This window comes from Sander lucioperca, chromosome 24 (genome assembly GCF_008315115.2).
Source record: "Sander lucioperca isolate FBNREF2018 chromosome 24, SLUC_FBN_1.2, whole genome shotgun sequence".
NCBI lineage: Eukaryota > Metazoa > Chordata > Actinopteri > Perciformes > Percidae > Sander > Sander lucioperca.
This window is the reverse complement of record NC_050196.1, coordinates 8,467,644-8,489,768: the sequence shown is the minus strand read 5'-3', so window position 1 is coordinate 8,489,768 and position 22,125 is coordinate 8,467,644. Positions and strand designations below refer to the sequence as shown.

Here is a 22,125-nt window from a genome sequence, read left to right as displayed (position 1 = left end):
AAGACTTTAGTTGAAAATTAAACTAAGTAACTGAAGTATTTTCTGTAAAACTCAATGGGATTTCTACAACAGAGGGGCCTGCAGGCCGCAGCAATGGGAGCATAGCACCATAAATTGTTCACGGACAATCAAAGCACTCCTGCTGGGAAGTTAAGTTACCTTAGTGACGCAACATCATTTGCCATGGTGACACCGTCAGTGTCAGTGCGTCTGTTGCCATGGTAATGCTATGTACAGTGTAACGAACTTCAATATCTTCTCCATTAGGGCTGGGTATCACCCTTAAATGTAAGGCATCAAAGAGGTCTTTAAAATATTCAAAAACAAAAAACTAAAGTGCTGGATTTCTAAATGAGAACTTTTCTTTCAGAGGATTTAAATGGAGTATAGTCTACTTTTGATTAGAAAAGCTGGGAATCAAAACAAATGTTACATTTAAGCTCACTTATTATAGAGGGTTTGGATTTATTTACATGATTCCCACACTACTGAGTGGTAAAAACCGACCCGCTATGGCAAACAATTAACTTGAAGACTAACAGCAAGAGACACCAAAGCCATGCTACCTGCTCTGTGAGGCTATATGTAGGTACAGCTAAACGCTAAGAAAGCATGCTAACTTCTGAATGAATTGTTTCTGAATATGTTTATGCCATCAATTGCACAACAGCTCTTAAACGTTGACACGTTTGCAGCAATGCTTTAACGCACCCCGCTACGCTCAACACTTGTGCGTTTGCCATTATGGGGGGGGGGTGGTACAGAGACGCCACATGCATACCCACTCCTACTGCATGCATTCATTTCTATATTTCTACTATTAAAGGAATCGTTTATGAAAAGGTTTGGATTTTTCATCTGTATTGAAAAAAATACCCAGCCCTAACCAACACATTTCAGTCTTAAGTGATTCAGTCACCTCAAGGCACCGTGCACACGTCAGACTTTGGGCTGATTTCACTTGTGCCAGTTTCTGCTCTCACCCTAAACGGTGCACAGACAGAAAACGGCCCTAACAAAACTCATGCAGAGAATTTCAGTGACAGCAAAGGGAAAGCAAGCCACAAGTAGTTGAGCTCTATTGCACTTACTGCAGAAGTTCAGTGCCCAGGGGGCATTTTGACAGGGTGGGATGGGGGGGGGGTTGGGGCACAGTGGTAGTAATGTGTTGCTCCAACACAGTTCAATGGTAATTACAGCTGACAGATAGGATCTGTCTGCCCTAGAAAAACACCTAAGTAAATTGCATATATATGTGCGTATTCTGAACAACACTACTGGACAAGATTGCTCTACAAACAAGATGAAAAGGTAAACTGAAAGTTTACCTTCCATGACTCCCTGCTGTAAAACTCACATTCCTATCTGCACTATCAGCAGTCAACAATTAGCTCATATTTTGTATTATATCAGCAATTCCAAGCATTTTTATCACAGCATGTGAAATGCGCAGGTGTTCCTTCCTTTATTCATAGTTATTCTATCTGCCCCCTAGTGGCTGTTAGAAGGCACAGCAATGTCTACACACTGAACCAGATTCATTCTAGTGGCTTTGCCTCTCACTGTATGTCCTTCTGAAAAAGGTATGCCTTTGAATTTAGGCAGCAAGAACAGCATTTAAGCATACTTCGCATTATTACTAAAACACAAGAGACTGCACAAGTTTCTGGTTGGCAACAGCCATATCCTCTCACAGGGAATAGGACTGTCAGTTGACAATTCAGTCAGACATTAAAACTGTGCTATTCAGTCAATATTTAAAAAGGTGGACTGTAACAAAATCCAAAAGTGTATGTTCAACTGGAAGGTAACAAGCTTCAGTCGTCTACCTGTGCAGATCTGTCTCCTCATTGTTTAAAATTGTACAGTTATGAAACAACTGCCAACAAGACAGCTGTTTTAGAAAACTTCTACATGTAAAGGTGTCCCCAAGACTATTAACAAGAGTTGTGTTGCTGTGTAAAGTGTGTTTTGACCTAAGCAAATCCTTCATAATTGATTGTCATTTGCAATGTTATCTTCAACTTAACTTATTGTCCTGTTACTGAATTTTATCTTCCTGCTGGTTATTCCTTCATACTGAGAAGCAACAGCTCTCTCTAAGATGGAGGCTATCCACCATTGCTGCCGGAGAAATTAAAATGTGGTATTTTAATATCATGGCCTCAGAAAATGGTGCTAAAATCATCTATTGGGACACCTCAAACACAGTTCTGGTCAACAATTAAAATCGCTGTTTTAACTGGTGTTTATTGTAGTTTAGCCTGAATTTGACTGCAAGTTGAACAATGGCGACAAGACAACGCTCTGTGCTACAAAGACAGTTAATCTGACACAGCTGAAAGATAATGCAAACTTACTCATTTTCTGTTTTTGGTTTGTTTTGAAGTGGTCATGGGGAGCAGTTGGACATGGTGGAGTTTCATTTTTGTTTCCAACATTGCATCCTATATCAACTGTCCTTGTACGTAGCCCCTCTTTAAACCGGCCCCTCATTTTAACCACTAGAAGGTAAAATGGGTTTAGTGAGATATAGTATAGCACTGTCTGCTTGAATCCTGAGTCCTCCAGCATTACTCAGCCTGAAACTCTTCAAAATGATGTCAAAGCCAACTAGTTTCCCGAAACTCCCCTACTAACTGTACTCGAGGGAAATTGATCCGACACAAACACGACCTCTGATTAAAAAAAGTGGTCTAAAAATCATAGATGACGGGTTCTAACATAACTAAAGCCTGCTGTAGAATTGTATCTATTTGCTGGGCATTTTTAACTCCTTGACCAAAAAACAACAACACTTGCATATGTTTTATTGCCTTGGTCCCGCCTTGTCATTTGTCAAAGCCAGTGGGCAATTTGAGGGAATCTGCCTCGTGAGCATTCATTTGTAAATCAATTCCCGTTATAGGTTTTGGCATGTGTAAACAGGTATTTTTCTGTAAATGATATCGCTAAAGAATAAATCTGCCGACCATGTTCAAATTGCCCACTAAGCTAGGCTTACCAGACACTGCCTGGTCCGACGTCGAGTGATCAAACGTGATTTTCTACACAAGTGTTTTTTCACTTGTAGTTCACATTCTTTTTCAGTGGAGATTCTTCTCTTTTGTGTGAAGAAGAGTTGCACTATTTACATTTAATCTATATTTAACTTCACTAAAGATGTTCATGTAAACAAAAACTATTAAGACCCTGATGTAAATTAACAATGTTCCCACCAGGTAGCAACAGAGGATTTTTCATCTTATTCTGCTGCTAATTAACACAGTGGGGGGATTGGACTTTTACCACTGAACCATCCAAATGTACAGTGGAGTTCCTTTTAGAAGTTCAATCAGGGATGAAACATGGATGTCTGGTTTCACAGCAGGGCTAACCAGGGATCAGGCATTGATTACATCACAAAAAAAATAAAAAAATCATGTGATCTTCTTACATGTTGTAGCCAAAGATTTTCAGTTCTGTTGTGCCACTTTTCCACTAGCACACTTTATCGGCCCTGTATCTTACTGTGCTATGTGCTAGGTGTCTTTTTAACATTCGTAGCAGAGCTAAAGTGCTAGCCAAAGTGCAGCACACACCAGCCTGACATACAGACAGAAGTAGCATAGAGCAATAGAACATAATAGGCTTGTATGTGTTCAATGAATAGTAAAAACGGGAGTGTATGCAAATCTTAAGCACAAGCTACATAGTTATATTTGGTGTGTAAGAGAGAAGTGCTCAAATCTGAATAAAGAAGATGGCGTCACAGTTTGGGGAAAATCTCAAACCTCCAACACATGATCCAAGTAAGCAATGCCAGTCCTATGGACACGGCTGGAATTGTGCTGTCCCTGCTGTGAAATGGGTTAGGCTAGATTATCCAAGTTTTTACTTTTGTCCCCGACCCCAACAGATCTTAACCTAACGAATAAACTGGAATGATTTATTTTAGAGAAGACTCTTCATGCAACTCTCCAGGATAGAGTGAGCGAGAAATTTTTGAACTCTTAAGCCTTTAAGTTGTGTATCCCCCTGAAAGAAGCTTTTGGCAAACAAGGGTTTCAATGTTTGTGGTGGAAGCGAAGCCTGTTTCCCAAAGCATGGTGGCACTAAGAGTCAGCTGAACAGCCACCGATAACATTTGGTTAACTGTTGTTTTCAGCAGCAGCCATGTAGTGGTTTTAAGGTCTACACTGTAAAAATGTTGTAGCATTGCTCACATCGCTGTTGGATATGGTCACAATATCCTTTCCTAGTTCATAGCATAGATAATTGTCGTACTGTGAAAAGATCTTATTTTGGCTAATATTATCCGGGAGCACTGACCTCGAAATTATTGCTATGCTTGGAAACATTTATGCAATGCTCACTGGGAGATACCAAAGACTTCTGCCACATGCCAACTACATGTCTGAATGGTAAGAGAATTAACATAAAATGACCGCTGCTGCCCGCCAAGGCCAAACTCTCTCTCAGTGGCTCTGTAACTGACGTAACGTGACCCAACAATTAGTGACAAGATGCCTTTGAGAAACTCAAACTCACTCAAACTAGAGCTGTAGATATATGTGACATATAGGTCAATTAGTAGGACTTGGTTTGCCAAAAGCATAAAACCACTGTTGTCATCTCTGCTCACTGGCTAGTAAAGCTTCTCTTTTGAATAAGACAAACGTAATGTCTTTTTTTTTTTTTTAACCCTATTTAAAGTCACGCAGGGTGAGGGTATATCAAAATAATCTATAAATATGGTTGCAGTGGTATTATGCTTTTGGGAATCAGCTCATCAGAGACCTTCTGACGAATTTGAACTCCAATAAACAGATAAGGACTTGCTTTGAGTTTTCTCAATCGCAGTTTTTGATTAGTTTTTATTTTTTTTTTGCCAAGGTTTGATTTAGTTCAAGCCTAGTTTGTTTCCTTCCAAATATAAATAAAGAAAACACGTTTAAACCCATACATGACATTAAATACAGTTTTTCTGTCACAGTTGGCCAATACTTGTAGCCACGTATGTACGTATTATGGCAATTAAAACAACGGAAATAAGAGACAAAGTTCAAATTCTTAAAGGCACAGTACAGAAACAAATGATCCTCTATTGTGTTTTTTTTCAAACAAAGAAAAATGCTGTTTGCAGTCCTAAGACTGTTTGCTAGCATCATTGCTAATGGGCGACAACATCTGGCGTCCCATTGGCTGGGTGTTTCGGTTCGTCCAGCCTTGTCCCTTCAGTCTCTGTTAGACATCTTTCTCAGATCTCTTTAAATCAAGACTTCAATATGTTTTAAAAAAGTGAAAAGAAAAACAAAACTAAAATGTTCTGTTTCTGTGGCCGCTTTTAAGTATCTATCGTGTAAATAAAAGAGAATTCAGCCAGTTCCTATTTTTGAATTTATATGCAGACATATTTTGCTCAGATTCGACATCTTGCCAATCTCTGCGCTATATTTTAGAAAAGGTTTTGGCCGGTGATTTACAACACGGCCATGCGTTACATACAAAGATGACATGTGAAGGTACACAGGACGCCTGGCTGGCTTTGGGTGAATGCAGACAAAAACTAAATGAAGCCAAAACTCAAGTGAAAAAAAAACTGGATTTCCCCCCCAGGTCTTCTACAGGTGTTTTGTAGAACTAACTCACTGTAAATCTTAAATGTCCATCTAATATTAGGGGGGTTAAAAAAAAAAACACCTAGAACTTTAATTCAATTGGTTATTTTTTCTCCAAGCACTTGCCACAGAGGGAAAACAGTTCAAAATGTCCTTACTGAAACTCAAGGATGGTGCTAGCTGGTAGCTAGCTAGTGTAAACTACTATTTTACACCAACTGAAATTGAAGAAATCCCTTTATACTGTGGCCTATTGTAAGAGGTGAGATTTAACAAAAATGAAGAAAGAAGAAAAGATGGGGGACATCAAAGACAAAGGTGGGGATGGAAAGGACAGGTAACGGAAAAGAATTAAAATATCTGAGCGCATAGGGATGGAAGGAGGGCTATATAAATGAGTATAAATAGTTTAATAACATGCACGTGGGTTCTTTGGGTTAATGAAGGGAAGGAGATGGATAAGGTCCAGACAAGTGTGGGGAAGGAGAAATCTGTGAGAAGAAGAAAGAGGGATGAGTAAAGGGGGAGAGGAGGAACCTAGTTGCCCCACCAGTCTACTTGAGAGTGTGAGTAGTTCCCTCCGTAGCCGTCGCTGGTGTAGAAGTTACCAAAACCACCTGAAAGGGAGAAAACAGAGCAGAAAATGCAACGTTAAAGTAAAAGTGTTCCCAATTAGCCAAAAGTAACAAGAAACTTCCAAGTCAGGTTGCAGTTCATTTAGTCTATATCCACGACATTCCGCTTCCGGGATTGCTCCAGTGCCACCGGAAATTCCGCCGGAAGTCCCTCTTTTCGGCTGGATGTCAGTTACCTTCCACTTTCTTTGTGTTGTAATTTTAAACTCAGGTCGATTAATGAGGACTATGGTTAACTGCTCCTCAGATCTCTGCAGGGTAAATCCAGACAGCTAGCTAGACTATCTGTCCAATCCGAGTTTTCTGTTGCACGACTAAAACTACTTTTGAACGTACACGTTACACCAAAACAAGTTCCTTCCCGAGGCTATTTTGCAGTGGCGACGTGGCTCCGCCCGGCGCTTAGCACCGCCCAAGATGATTGTGATTGGTTTAAAGATATACTAATAAACCAGAGCACGTTTTTTTCCCCCATCCCAGAATGCTGTGCAGACTAGCCAGACCCTCTGGCAATGCGAGACTACAGTTCATTATAACACACTAGCAGTTATATCTACAAGATCCTCACCTCCTCCAAACCCGCGGGTTCCTCCGTGTCCTGCCTGGTTGCGACCTCCACGTCCTCCAAACCCTCCAGCGGTGCCTCCGGCAGCCGTCTGGCGATAATCACGCGCTCCAAAACCACCAGCGAACCTGGTGGCATAATCAAATCCATTGTTTAAATAAAATATGAAGTGAACTTCACTGCATTTGGACAACATCATTGATGGGCTTGGACCCTTAAATTCAAGATTCAAAAAGCTTTACTGTCTAATATGTTGCCATGTTAGAAAATGTTCTTTTGATTGAAGGCAGAGTGTGTGTGATGTGTCAGTGGCATGCGTTTTGTATATGTATTGCATTGGGAATGAAGGATTTGTTGTATAATGAATTTTTAGCCAGAGGCACTCTGAACCTTCTTCCTGATGGTAATAGCTCAAAGCCATGGTGGAGGGGGTGGGAGGCATCCTGCATGATGAAATTGGATTTTCTTTCCACTGCTTGTATATAAAAGATCAGATGGCTGTTTTTGTGGAAGGCCTATGATCTTAACGGCTTGCCTGGCTATCCTAGCCAGCTTTCTCTTGCATTTGTTTGGTAGGAAGCTGTACCAAGACTCCATAAATGGCGTTAACATGCATAGTAAAACACACACATTTACCATTTAAGAGGAGATAGTGTGTATGTATACCTCTTAGAGCGTCCTCTGTTGCTGCTCTTATGCTGGTGCTCATAGGCCAGGCTCTCAAGCCATGAGGGGACTTCTTGTTTGGCCTCTACCAGAATGTCCAGCAGGTCCTTAGTTATGTTCCCATTTTTATCATTAAAGAATGATGTGGCAAGCCCTGCAGGTCACAAAGTAGAAATTAATATTAGCAGTAAATCACAAGTAAAAATAGCTTTGAGTCTATCCCCATTTTAGATGATGTAACATGGCTTAATACCATTGACTGACGTTAGTTGTAGTCTTACCCAGGTTTCCGACACGTCCTGTACGTCCAATACGGTGGACATACTCCTCTATGTCGCTGGGCAGGTCAAAGTTAATAACATGTTTCACGTTGGAGATGTCCAGACCCCGAGCTGCTACCTGAGTATGTATAAAAGAGAAAAAAAAGTCAGTCACACTGAGACACACGTTTACATACAGTGATACCATTCACTTGGGCTGTAACCGATAGGAGTTGTTTTATTTTTACTGACCGCTGTGGCCACCAGAATGGGGCATTTTCCTGATCTGAACTGGCTCAGGGCTTCCTCTCGGTCTCTCTGGGAGCGGTCGCCATGGATACTGGTGCAGGCGTAGCCCTCCCGATACAGGAAGTCCTCCAAGGCGTCCGCGCCTTTCTTGGTCTCCACAAAAACCAGAGTCAACGAGTCCTTACCTGATGAACCGAGAGAAAAGACACCTGAGGTTATTCATTAAGGCGAGCGTATAATCAGGGTGGTCGCTAAATATATAACACAGAAAGCCGATTTTAACTTGCAGCAGGGTTTTTCTGTTTCCAAACCTCAGATTTGTAATACTGCAGAAGAAAGGTCGGGGAGGGGAGGGGTGGGGGGGGGATTCACCAAAAATCATGAGGAATAATCTTTGAGTGAAGATTAGAATCTATGCAAAAGTGAACGCATATGAAACTTCACACTGGTCTTTTGTTGATGAGGTTTCTTGCTCTGAAGAGATAAACACATCAGATGACCTTCCAATTCTTAGGGATTGCTGATGACATGACAAAAAAAAATAAGTTTCAGACTTCCCATTTCACTTAATGAAAGAACAACCAATCAAATTGTATATTTGTACTCAACAAAACATTGATGTCAGCTTGCAAGTAGCTTTGTGACATTTTGATACAATTTGATCTGACACAATCTGATGTTTTTGACAAAGTCACAATCTTTTTCAGGAAGCTTAAGCTTGTGTAATTGCCAGGGAAAACAACATCTGGATTCCTACAGCTGGCAAAAAAAAAAAAAAAATCATTTTAGTCAAAATGTAACACTTGAGTGAAAATTCACCATCTTTCTGTATCTTATTCCTTCATATGCCATTTTCAAAAAAAAGAAGAAAAAAAAGAGCTGTAGATACAAAATATATTGCATCACACTGACAATCTAGAGATGCAAATCCTTCAGTGTATAATTGAATCATCAGTTACTCTTTCAGCCCTACTGGCAGGTTATACGTCTACTGGTACGGCTGTTTATGTCCCTGGTGTGATACATGAATCCTAATAATATGCACCTTAATTTGTTTAAATTTTTTCACATCACAGTACATTTTTCTATGAACAGAATAGTGCAACAGGCAATATGGAGTGCAGTGTGGGAAAAAAAAATAATAATAATTACAAAAAAACAATAGCTAACAGTATCAGCAGCACTGTGTTGTTGTGCAGGCACTGTGACTAGAGCCACTGATGGAAAGAGTTCAGTCATAGTTCTTCCTCAATGCTCCATTAACATTACTAGCGGATTATGGATTATTAAGTGGAGGACATTGGCCCACATTTGCATCCACTCGTTAGCTGTTGAGACGACAACATAACCAGACTCTCTCCATCAAGGCTTTGGGTCTGACATGAAGACACCACAGCAACATAATGTACATAAAAGATGCCACAAAAAAAAAAAAAAAAACTTTGAAAAACTAAGAAAAGAAAATACAACAGGCATGTTTGATATAAGCTTAGCAAACCGGACCGATGAAATGGTACACAGAACCAAAAATTACTGAATAAACAAAGGAGTCTCCGTCCACAGAGAAGAACATCAAAGGGCAAGCAAAATTATTTAAAATATATGAAATGACGTATACAAATGTCCCCATTGAGGATCTTACCAGGTTTCTCTATGTTGTCTCCAGTATTGTCCTGTACCTCGCTGGGGATGACTTTGGATAAAACCACATCAAACCACCAACATGTCAACTGCACTCAATCAGCAGTATTAAACCAACTCTGTATGCTTGGTGTTCCTGATGTACCCAAAGTTTGCCTCAGTTCACAAAATTTGTTTTACTAAAAGCAGAAAATGGCTTATTTTCCCAAAAACAAAAAGTGTCAATTTAAATGGATTTCTACTATAAATGGAAGGAATATTAAATATTTGTTGAAAGTAGGGTTGGGTATCGTTTGGGTTTTTTCCGATACCGGTGCTACTTTTAAAACGGTGCCAGTGCCTGAACCAAAATATATATAATATATTTATAATGTATATAAAATATAAAAAAGGAGCACAAAACGACAGTTGGCGACATTAGAGAACGGCTTGTTTATTGCTAAAGGCCATATGGTCAAAATTAAATGATTGATTAATAATGTAATGACAATAACTTATAACATTGACTTATGTTACCAGTAAATTGCTGGTAAACGACAAAAACAACCACTAGATGGGAGAAGGGTATTTTACAATAACTTTGAATGCACCACAAGGCTGGCGAGTTTCAAGTAAACGCACCATCTATGTTGTTTTCCGACAACAGCAGCTGCAGTCAGACTGTTACGTCCCGGTGTTGGAATCCTCTACAGGGAAATACAGTCACACTTTACACCGCTTAACGTAAGCTGTCAGCATTTTAACCATTGTGTTTAATCCAGCTACTAGCTAACAGTAACGTAGCGTCCCATGCAGCGATGCTTCTGAAAAAAAGAAAAGTCAGGCACCAAAATTTTCGTTCTTATTTCGGTCTCGTTACTACCGTTTATGTCGGAACCGGTGCCCTATTGGCACCGCGTTTCGGTACCCAACCTTAGTTGAAAGTTACGGAGTGGAAATGACATTTCTTTTTATGGAACATCCTGACTATCGCCTTACTGAGAAAATAATGTGTAGTTTGATGAAACCTGCTTGAGGTTTTCTGCTCATGGAACATGCAGACAGACTTTATCTGGGTTCTGAGCATGTTTCAGAAAGCAAAAAGCGGATTTTCTAAACCCTTCACCTGGAATATCAATTTTAGACTTTTTTTTCCACTAAGTACCAAATTTAATTTTGTGAAAGTTCTGAACATTATTAAACAAAGTGAAATAACACTGTGCTTAACATGAGACACAAGAATGTATTGGCTGAGATGGGAAGACGACAATATGATAATGGCAAAAGGATTGGGGAAATAAAACACCACATTGTGTGTGTGTATAAGTGTTGGCAGCAGTAGCTCTAAACAGATGTAGAAAAATCTATTCAGGTTGAAGTTAATGTGTCATAGCCTGCAGTGTTGGGACACATCTGAAGGTAATCTTAAAAAGCTGTTATTGTTATGTGACTGTCTCACCTGTAGCACTGAGCAGGTCCAGGAGGAAAGACCGCTTATCGCTCTCCTCCACCCACACAACCTTCTGAGTGATGTTCTCTGAGGTGGAACCCACTCTGCCCACTGCCAGGAAGATGTAGTCCTCCAGGAAATCCCTGGCCAGGATCTGGAAATGGAGCAGAAAATGTGTATGAATAGATTTTTAGCACTGGCTAGGCAAACAAAATTGGAATTTTACTGTTTTCAATTCAGGTGTCTTTTACTGACATTAATACTTATAACCCCTGCTTAGCTCTTTTTTCAGTAAGGCCGCATGCACATAGCCTCAGGGCGACACGGCACATCCTGTTGTGCACTTTAACCCCCCAATGTAGCACAAGTAGACTTTATAATTACAACAACAACAACAACAACTGTTTTCCGTCTTCTGATTCTTTTTACAATGAGGTTACATGATTGGCCACCACAGCGTGGTGTCGAGTGGCATTACTCCAAAAATTAAATCTGTTTTGACTTTTCGCCGTTGTGTTTTTTTCCGGCACCCCCCTGCGGCCCCACCGCTGCAGCCTAAACCCACCACCGCTGCAGCCTAAACCCACCACCCCATACAAATTAATGAGAGGACTGGTGCTTTCACCGGAGCACCTGAGGCTATGTGAATGCAGCAAAGACTTCACTCTTGCAAGTGACCCTAATAGTCTGGCTACAGCAACAAAAAAAAAAAAAAAAAAACTACAATAGTGCAAAACAAAGGCCTATCAAAAGCATATTTAAGGGGAACGCACACGCCAGATTTTTCCTTCTTTTGTTGGAGTATTGCAATTGTACCTGGATCTCTTTAGGAAAGGTTGCGCTGAACATCATGGTTTGTCGGATGCCTTTGTGCGGCATGGTGTCCTGTTCAACGATGCGCCTTATCTGTGGTTCAAATCCCATGTCCAACATACGATCTGCCTCATCCAGGACCAGGTAGCTGAAGTGGAGAAGAAACGGAGGAAGATGTAGAGTGAAATGCAATTATATCATACCCATCTCATTCTAAAAGACCAGTAATATCATTAAATTGAACCAGTCCATGAAAGAAAAACCCTAATTTTATCCATTGCTGCCTCCTCCTGTCCATGTCTTACTTGCAGTAGTCTAGTCCAATCTTGCCCCGCTCCATCATGTCCACCAGTCTTCCAGGTGTGGCCACCAGCAGGTGGCAGCCTCTTTCCAGATCTCTTATCTGCTGGCCAATGTCTGCTCCTCCATACACAACACAGGGACGCACTCTGGAGCGGTAGGAAAACTACAGACAAAAACAAAAAGGTAGAACAAATACATGGGTAAATGTTTGTCCATTTCTTAGAATTTCATGCTTTTTTGTGTGTGTGTGTGTGTGTGTGTGTGTGTGTGTGTGTGTGTGTGTGTGTGTGTGTGTGTGTGTGTGTGTACCTTCCTGGCTTCATCATATATCTGCAGTGCCAGTTCTCTGGTTGGAGCCAATACCAGTGAGATGGGGAAGTGCTTACGACGCCCGTACTTTCCATTCTCCTGTAATACAATCACAACACAGGAACCATGTTTAACTAAAATGTGAGCACTAACATTCACAGTACAGGTCACCACTTATCAGGACTTACTAGGCCAGTGGATCCCTACCTGGGAGAGGTCACAATATAAATCTAAGACAAAAAACAACTTTTTATGACTTTTCTTTAATTGTTGTTTGTTCCTGTGAAATACTTTTGGCCTATTACTATTTAGACGTAGGGATGTCCTGATAAAGTATCTTTGCCTGATTCATTAACAGGGGAAGCTACGTACCATCTTGTGTAACTGTGGTCTTGTCTACTATTATCTACCATTAGTCAATTACTTGTCAAGTGCGTTCATCTAAACTAAATGTAATGTTTTTGTTGTTTATCTAGTGAATGCACTAAATACAATTTAGCTAATCTAAAAGACAAATACTTTCTTTATAAAACATTATAGTTCAATACTGTTTGTTTTGTTTTAAATGCCCCTAGCAATTGATCCATGCCTTTTTAGTCCATTTTAGAACTTTGAGCAAATAAAATGCCCTTATTTTTTTCTTACCTGTCCAGATGCTTTAGCTGCATTAAGAGCTTCTCCTGGTCCATCGGTGTAGATCTGGCTGAGAATCGGCAGCAGGAACGCTGCAGTCTTCCCAGAACCTACAGACACAAAGCCAACCTCATCCATCTCCACGTGCATTCAACAGAGTCATCCTTTCACAGTATTACGACTCTAACGCCAATATATCACTTGGGTTTGTCTCTACAGATATGTACTGTATGTATGTGTGTGTGTGTCTGTGTTCTACCTGTCTGTGCGCAGGCCATGAGGTCTCGCTTTGACTTGACAATAGGAATGGCATATTTCTGGACAGGGGTCGGTCTGGTATAGCGACTCAGACCAATGTTACCCATGACAATCTCACCCATGTCCACATCTTGGAACTACACAGTACACACACACAGTCAAACACATTTACAAAAACAGCAGTTAAAAGTAATCATGCCGTTGATATATAATGTAATCTTGTTGGATCCCGAGTTAACAGTTAACTTACACTTTCGATGTGGTGAGGGCAGTTCTGTCCAGTGGCCTCAACAGGAATGTCATCGTATTTCTCAAAGTTAATTCCGGTGTTACTGGCCGCGAACAACTCACTACATAGCAGGAGAAAAGACACTCAATTTAACAATGATTGACAATAAATACACTTATGTTAAAAAACAAAAACAATCTATGTCTTTGAATACTAGGGCTGTGCAATTAATCGAATTTTGATTTCAGCTCCTAACGATCACAAAAACAATGTAATCGAGAAAAACGATTATTTTGCATTAACATTTTGCAAGTCAACTCTTATTATGTCTTGTGTTCTGAAGGGGCATTCAAAAAGTCCAAAGGGAAAAGTATCAAGGGAAATTTACTATTTTACTGTTGATTTGTTTAACTAGTAATAGCTTTTTACGTTCAATAAATGCAATTCCAATCTTTCCAAAAGTCAATGAGTAATTGTGTTAAATAATCGTGATTTCAATATTGACCAAAATAATTGTAATTTGATTTTTTCCCCATAATCGAGGAGCCCTATTGAATACATCTTTCTTTGATATAATTATTGTAATCTTAAATGAATGTCACTCACTGCTGTTTAATTATTTGGCAGATTTATATGGGTTATTATAGGACACGAGACACAATGAAACCCCAACAATAAGTCAGAAATTGTCTAATGCTGATTTTACAATCTATTCGTTGAATCACGATGCATGCTTCCAGAATAAACCAGACGTGAACAGTTTCCCTGATATTTCCTGCAGTAAAAGTAAAGGCACAGACTTACTGTTCAAGGCGTTCGTTACGTGGCGTTTGTTTGGACCAGTCTCCCTCTTCCCTGGACTCCTCCACCCAACGGTTGTTTCCTCCTCCTCCTCCACCACCACCAAATCCTCCATGGTCAAACCTGAGCACAAAAAAACAACGATACAAGATGTGTGATTCCGCTTCGATGTTTTCCCAATTCTCCAAATTACACTACTCTAGACTACAGTTTTTAATTTCATACTATGAATTTTGCATTTGCAGAAGGGCCACTTCGCCTCACACTGCAGTCCTTGTTGCTTCTAGCTCACCAACAGGCCAGGAGCAGGCAGCAGCCATTGATCAACTATGATATAAAGTCACGCCACACGCTTCTTTTTATCGAACAGCAAAGATTTTTTACCAGGACAGCGTAAAAAACACACAAAGCATCACAAGAGGTTAACTTTTTGCTTTCATAGTGAACATGGCACCTTAACCTGAAGTTGTTTCAGTAGAAAAGTGACAAGAATAAAAAAAGAAAAACAAATAAGTCCTGTGAACGCAGTTATTTAGTCGGTCTCTGTGTCTCATCTCCTTACCGCCCTCTGTTAGCATTGCCTCTGTCATTGAAGAACGCAGATTTCCCTCGGCTGTTGCCAAAACTGCCATAGGCGTCTTTAGCAGTGTTCCAGCCGCCCGCGTCTGACAGGAGAATGAACACAAAACTATTAGAAGAGACTTTCACACATGTATTTAATTAGTAGGGTTGGGCATCGTTTGGATTTTAACAATTCTGATTCCAATTCCGATGCTTCCTTTCGATTCCGGTTCTTATCGATTGAAACGGATCACGTGCCTATTTTCACAAATAAGAGTTAGTAAGAATACGTTTTATTTTGATTCAACGGTGGTTTGCAGTTTTACCGGGCTTTTTCAATGTAAAATAAAGCCACACTAGAGCGCTGCTTACTGTGCTCCAAGGCTGCAACACAACAAGCGCCTGGCCGCTATGCAAACCAAAACTTGCGCATGTTAAATTGGGAAGCGATGATCGGATTTGAAACCAAATCCTAAAACGATTCCAATAAAGACACGATTCTACTGGAATCGTCATATTTGAAATGATTCCAAGTAGGAATCGGTTCTCGATGCCCAATCCTATTAATTAGAACAGTCTTTAGACTGTACGCAAAGTATGTCTGCATAGATAAACTGCATGATGAATGATAGACAAATAAGAGTAGTTTTTTTTTTTTCCTTAAAAAGAAACACAGTCATGTTATCTGCAGAACAGATCATAAACTATGGAAGAAAAAAGTTTTGAAGTTTGGTTTGGCAAAATAAAATCGCACCTTTATTTTCATAGCCACCGAAGGCCATTGGCTGTGCTGGGTTGATGGGGTTGAAGGCTCCGCCCCTGTTGCCACGGTAACCTCCTCCGACGCCACCTCGGCCCCGCTCCATACGAGGCGGGCCACGGTTAAACGTGTTGCCAGCCATGCGGTTGTCATGGTAGCCATTGACAAAGTTGTTGCGCCCCCCATCCCAACCATCTGCAGAGGGAGAAAAGGAAAATAATTAAACAAGACAACGGTCAATGTGGCCTAATATACATTTCTTAAAAAGATGACATTTTTCAAATGTATTTATAATTTTAAATATAAATGCTGAATTTTAATATTAATATTCATATAAAATAGAAGAAGCACTAAAATCCCTTTGTCCAATGTAGTAATACAATTACTATTCGGGTATTTGGAGTAACTGTCACATGACATGGAAGCTATTTAAAAACTGCAATTATTTTCTATTAAAATTTTAATGTAAAATAAATGAATTTCGCATTAGCAATCAAAATAGGTTTGCAATATGAGATTAATTTAGTATATATATATATATATATTTAAATAGTACATTTCAATAATATGCTTATATCATCACTGCTGTGAATACGGACATTGTTTTAATTCTTATTCATAACACATAAGTGATCATGATCACAGACTACTTAATACCCCTTTCTTCACTTCACTGAGAGGAGGAAACCAGAGAACATACTGACGAGTGATGCTAAATTAAGGAATGTTCTGGAATAATATGTAATAAGAACAAAATGAACATCAGTGCAATGTAACAAAATGGAGGAACTTACAGTTGGCTGCGGGCGCTATGGTGTAGCCACCAGGTCGACCAGCAGCAAAGGCATTTCCTGCTGGACAGAAGGACAGTGTTTCAGTTGTGGTTTTTATCATTAACAAATGCACTTAATAAAAAAGGTACTCTGTGGAGTTTTTGACCCCTAGTATCATTATGCAGCAATGATTTTTTTTCAAGCGGGTCCCCTTTTCGTTTGTATTGTGCATGCATACTTCGACACAAGCATGCGGGTGACGCGATTCACATCCTGCCACCGGTTTCACACTATTCCACTGACCAACAGCTGACTGCAGTAATGTATTTGTGCAAAGAAACGTAGTGATGCACCAGCAAAGGCACGGAAGAATGCGACTGCTAGCTAGCTAACATGGACGGAAACAATGCTAGTCAGAAAAAAAAATCTGCTTTGCAATTATTTTATGAGGAAGGAAATACACTCTAGGATTCACACAATGTATTTTGGTGAGTAACACTAAATGTAAACATAACTTAAAGTTTTTGTTTGTTTACAAGAAAACTCCACAGGACAGCTTTAACTTGATGATGCTACACACCATTTTTGGAAGCGTCGTTCCGTAAATGTGGAGGAATATATCGCCCTGCAGACAGAGAGAGACAGTGTCCAACATCATTTAATGTATTATTAGACTTTAAGGACTTGATTTTAAGTTATTAAAATCTTTTGAAGCACCCCCAAAATTCATTGATTTATGGTGCACATCTGAAGCTAGAAACCATGGAAATCCAATATATATTTCCAAACTCATCACCTAGTTTTTCTTGTGTCAATGAAACATTTAACCCTCTGAGACCTGTGGGAGCATAGAAGCACCCGGCCCATATTACTGTCAGTAGGCTGGGTTCTTCAGCTAGAGAGTGGAGATACTGGTATCATATGAAAGTAGAAGGTCTAAGGCATCCATTGGTACCAACCATAACGCTCCAAAGTAGGGGTGCAACGAATCACAAAACTCACGGATTGGATCAATTTTTGGACCAGCACAAAAAAGGGGGGAATTTAAATGATTTATTAAAAATGTAATGACAATAACTTTTAACAACAACAACTTATTTCACCAGTAAATCGCTGCTAAACGACAAAAACAGATAAGGGTATTTCACAATAACTTTGAATGCACTACGAGGTTTACCAGTTTCAAGTAAATGCACCATTTGTTGCCTCCAACGTCTGTTTCTGAGCCTCAGAGAGCACCGAAATGAGGCACCGAAATCCGCGTTGCTATTCCGTCTGGTAGATACCAGTCCTTTAGGCACCAGTGCCATATTAGAAGGGGATTTTAACATGCGGCGTTCACGTGAACAGAAAATTGCGTTGCCTGAATATTTTCACGGCAACCCTCCATAGAGATTTATCAGCCTACTTTAAGTAACAGCGATGGTAAAAATGTATTTCAAACTATTATAACAGTTAAACTTTGCAATTGACCGCGGTTCACATGCTTTCCGAATCCTGAGTGTTGATCCGTACGGGCCAAGGATCAAATATGGTCCGTTACACCACTACTCCGAAGTTAAGCTAGATTTTGGTAAGGGAAAACTGGCATGACCATTTCAAAAGGGGTCCCTTGACCTCTCACCTCAAGATACCTGAATGAAAAAGGGTTCTGTGGGGACCCACTAGTTTCCTCTTTGCTGACTTTATGCTAATCCCATGCAGTTTTTGTCATACAGTATAAATATGTTATTTTCGTCTATTCTAAAAATAGTGTATTTAATTATGTCTGCACACTGGGGTCCCTAAACAGTATTGCAATTGCATAAATTGGGTATGACTGGAAAGCTGAGACTCCTGTGGATTAAATGAGCCCAATTGTATTCATATGTGATGATGTCAGTCCCCATAGTAGCTATTCCATAGTAGTGAGACCATTTTCTGAAACTTGACCTCACTGTATAAAATGACCTGTTGTGACCTCTAGGATAATCACAGCATCATGAAACATTACACTCACAAACTAGAGACATATGGCATTCAGAGATGTATGGCTTCTCACAGAAATCTCCTAATGTCACAAGTTTTTGATATCAAATCACAGCATGGATTTTTCTATGGTGTTTTCTTAAGGCCTTGGTGTCTTAATGTGATATTTTAGAGGGATTTTTCCCTTCATTTTCATTAATTCTCAAGTGGTCAAAATGGTTATATTTTGCACCAAATCTCTAACAAATTGTATCAACCCAAAAATGTCTGCAACAGTTTATTAGACATACTTAAGGATGCAGTAGAAAAGCCTTATAAAACTAACTTTATCATATTTACTGAAATTGACCCTATGTTCGAGTAAAACTACATGAAGCAGGTAATTAAAAAATGGCACCACCTACAGCCTGTAGTGCGATTTGCAAAAATCCACGCTCCCTGTTCAGATGCACCACTCAGGGCCGGGGGGGTGGGGGGGGGGGGGTGGCTGGCTAACTGCTTGTCCATCACTGCATGCATTCATGTCTTCACAATACTACCTACAGCACCTTTAAGCATGAGAATGGCTATCATATACTTCCATTATAATGTTCTAAGTCCCTTATACACTCTAAACTTTCAAAATTGAATAGGCGTCTAACCAGAAGACAATGTTTCTTACACATGTACTACTAGAAACATCAGCTACATCACATATTAATCAGGTTCCCAGCTTTCAGATTATGTACACCACTTCTATGTGGCATATACTGTTGACCCTCTGTCTCCACCTAAAGATTCCCCTATCCCTCCCACAAAGACAAAAGTGTGTCTATGTAGGTCTTAGAGGGTTAAACTGTACTAAATTGCTACAGTGGACAGATTAGTTTTATTAGTTTTTCATTGTAGTACTTCTGTCAATAAAGAAAAAAATGAAAATATTCCCTTGGTTGCTTTCCTGTCCTTCCCAATTTATTCCATTAAGAGTACTTACTTGTTTGTGGGCTCATTATCATAGTTTATTAGGTGTGGACTGAGGTAAAATGTTCAGGTTTGTGGGTGTCAATGCACATTGTGTCAAAAGAAGATGAGAAGTTCTAAAGGCTGCTTACGGTTAGGTAGTCCACCTTGTCCGTCTGCCGCACTTAAGTCTAGGACAGCGAGCTGAAGAAACAGATGCATATAGTCAGAAAAACAACACCACTTAGTAATTTTCAGCAGAACAAACTATCTTGGCTTGTTCTAAGTGTTTGAGTTTAGAGAATGCTTCTTCTTGCAGCAGGTGACACCAAAACCTGCTGCCTACTAAGAAACTAAAGCAAACAATGTATTTTTTTGTTTATCCATCAGAGTAAGCAATGTACAGTGTCTAAAGTTGACTTAAAAAAAAGGAATAAAAAAAATAATCTTTTGGAAATTGATCTTAATGCCTTAATTAGAAAAATCCTACCTTTAAGGACACCAATTTTCTTTGAGAATTAATAATGTATCGTAAATAAATAAATGTTACAGGGGGCATAAGTAAGTACACCCCTATGTTAAATTCCCATTGAGGCAGGGTGATTTTTATTTGTAAAGGTCAGTTATTTCATGGATCCAGGATACTATGCATCCTGATAAAGTTCCCTTGGCCTTTGGAATTAAAATAGCCCCACATCATCACATACCCTTCACCATACCTAGAGACTCTCTCAATGCAAATCAAACCAGCTATTAGGCTAACTGAAATAAAACCATGCCAATCTCTAGGTATGGTGAAGGGTATGTGATGATGTGGGGCTATTTTTAAAGGTTCGATTTTTCCTTTTTTTGATTTTTTTTTTTTTAATTAAGGCATTAAGATCAATTTCCAAAAGCTGATTTTTTTATTCCTCTTTTAAGTCAACTTTAGCATGGGTTCATCAACTTATGAGTGCCACTGTAAAAGCTTTGCTTACACACGTGCTTCAGCTTGTGCGTCTAGCTTTGTCTGAGCAGAGAAACAAACTGCTGTTCAGGAAATTTTTGGATTTTATGCTTTTATTTCCATAAACTGAATTTCGGTCTTGGGGTTGGATGCTCTACTTCTACTAAACTGCAGCAACATTAAGTTAACTTAGCTAATAACAGGGATTGAATTCTCCATAAATAAAAACCTTTCCAGTGCACTGCAGCTTCTTTTTGCATCCTAACTGAAACAAATAATATACAGTCATGTTGTGCATCCAATGCTCTTGTAGACATTTTGCTAAGTAGACCTTTCCAAAACATCAATTGAGAACATACAGTACTTTTCTGTTGCCATCCAACTGTCTAACCAGTCAGACACAGCTAGACTAACATTACGTTGCTAGTGACGCAGAAGAAATGAACCTTCTTTTTTTTAAGCGGGTCGCAGTCAATATAAACTATGCATGTATGATCTGAAAGCCAGCGGACTAAACTGTCAAACCCCGCATTGTTTGTGTGCCCGACCCGCTAGCTCCATCTCTGCATAGCTCCATTTTATTATTGTATCAAGCTGCAAGAGAAACGCAGCGAAGATAATAGTTAATGAGTGCGTTTCATATGTTCACACGGGTAAGCCGACGGAACCACTCGGGCGTAATTGGTAATTTGTCTCTCTGTCCACATTCTAAAGCATTTACCAGTAGACCACGGCCTTCTTAAATCCTTGTGGACAACTCTGATGTAGCACACATAGCCAACTATAATCCAAGGGTTGAAAAGGCGGAAGAACAAATAACATTTTCCACATTTTATGGTTCGTTCCCCGCCCCGCAGCGACTCTTGGCCACGCGAGTATGGAATTGAAGTGCACCCAACGCTAGCTAGCACGATAGCATCTCGTTAGCAGTGTTTTAGGCTAGCCGGTGAGCTAACATTTATTCCTGCTGTTATACCACTTTTCATCAACTGACGCTGCAAGACACATTTAACTGACACAGCTTACCTGCTGCTCTAGACCGTGGACATTTTCGACGGCCACATGACTCATAACTATTGAATATGGAGGAAAAATGTTGTCGTTGAAAAAAGGACCTCTTTGTTTGCCGGGTTTGTTATTTCTCCTTTGCCTCTGCCTTCTTTCTGTGGTTACGATAGATGGCAGCTATTTCATTAGTTTAACAGCTAATATGTAACTTTGTAAAATGCTATTCTTGAATTTTACGTGATGATAAATTCCTTTGCTACAAGGCAAACTCAGCTGATGTCGGTTTGCTCTTTAGCTGAAGCTGAGATGAAGCCGTCATGCACTAGTTAAGCAAGCCTGAATAAAACAGAAAAAAACATCCGGTTGTGTCAAAATAAATGTCAACACACACGAGTCTAACATTTTTGCTATACTGTGATTTTGCATGTCTACATTTTACCTTTGGTATGTCCTTTGGGTGTGTAAGCCATAACAGGTTTCTACCACACCTTCCCATGTATTTTATATTTCTTCAACATGATTTGTATTTATGTGTGAAACAAATAAACAAGTTGTCGTTGGCACATATAGGCCTACTGTAAGAATCAGAATCAGAATCAGAATGAGATGTATTGTCAAGGTAAGTTTATAATTGTTTATTTCATTCTCATAAACATATGAAAATAAAACAATGATAAAACCATGGAGCAAAGTAAGCTACTGCAACAGTAGCTTATTTCATCATAACAAATGAAAAGGCACAAAAAAGAAATATGTAGCCTACTATAAAACTGTTTTCA

The 22,125-nt window shown here is 39.6% G+C and overlaps 1 protein-coding gene across 7 annotated transcripts; it reads right to left on the bottom strand.

The window, feature by feature from the left end:
- Nucleotides 1-1,425: 1,425 nt before the first annotated feature.
- Nucleotides 1,426-21,689, bottom strand: ddx3xb (DEAD-box helicase 3 X-linked b). 7 transcript variants are annotated; one of them, XM_031292135.2, is made up of 20 exons: nt 21,365-21,689; nt 19,545-19,596; nt 17,066-17,110; nt 16,507-16,566; nt 15,707-15,907; nt 14,954-15,056; nt 14,395-14,514; nt 13,612-13,711; nt 13,363-13,498; nt 13,116-13,213; nt 12,471-12,569; nt 12,164-12,324; nt 11,862-12,006; nt 11,055-11,199; nt 9,618-9,668; nt 7,979-8,160; nt 7,748-7,865; nt 7,467-7,620; nt 6,804-6,928; nt 1,426-6,217 (listed from the first exon to the last, which is right to left on the bottom strand). In XM_031292135.2, exons 1-20 carry the CDS (start codon nt 21,407-21,409, stop codon nt 6,138-6,140), a joined length of 2,220 nt encoding a protein of 739 aa, XP_031147995.1. In that variant the 5' UTR covers nt 21,410-21,689; the 3' UTR covers nt 1,426-6,137. The 7 variants fall into 7 exon arrangements, with proteins under 7 accessions (XP_031147995.1, XP_031147996.1, XP_035854645.1 ...); XM_031292136.2 differs by having other exon boundaries at nt 16,507-16,563; XM_035998752.1 differs by lacking the exon at nt 21,365-21,689 and adding an exon at nt 20,864-20,914.
- Between the last annotated feature and the right edge of the window lie 436 nt (nt 21,690-22,125).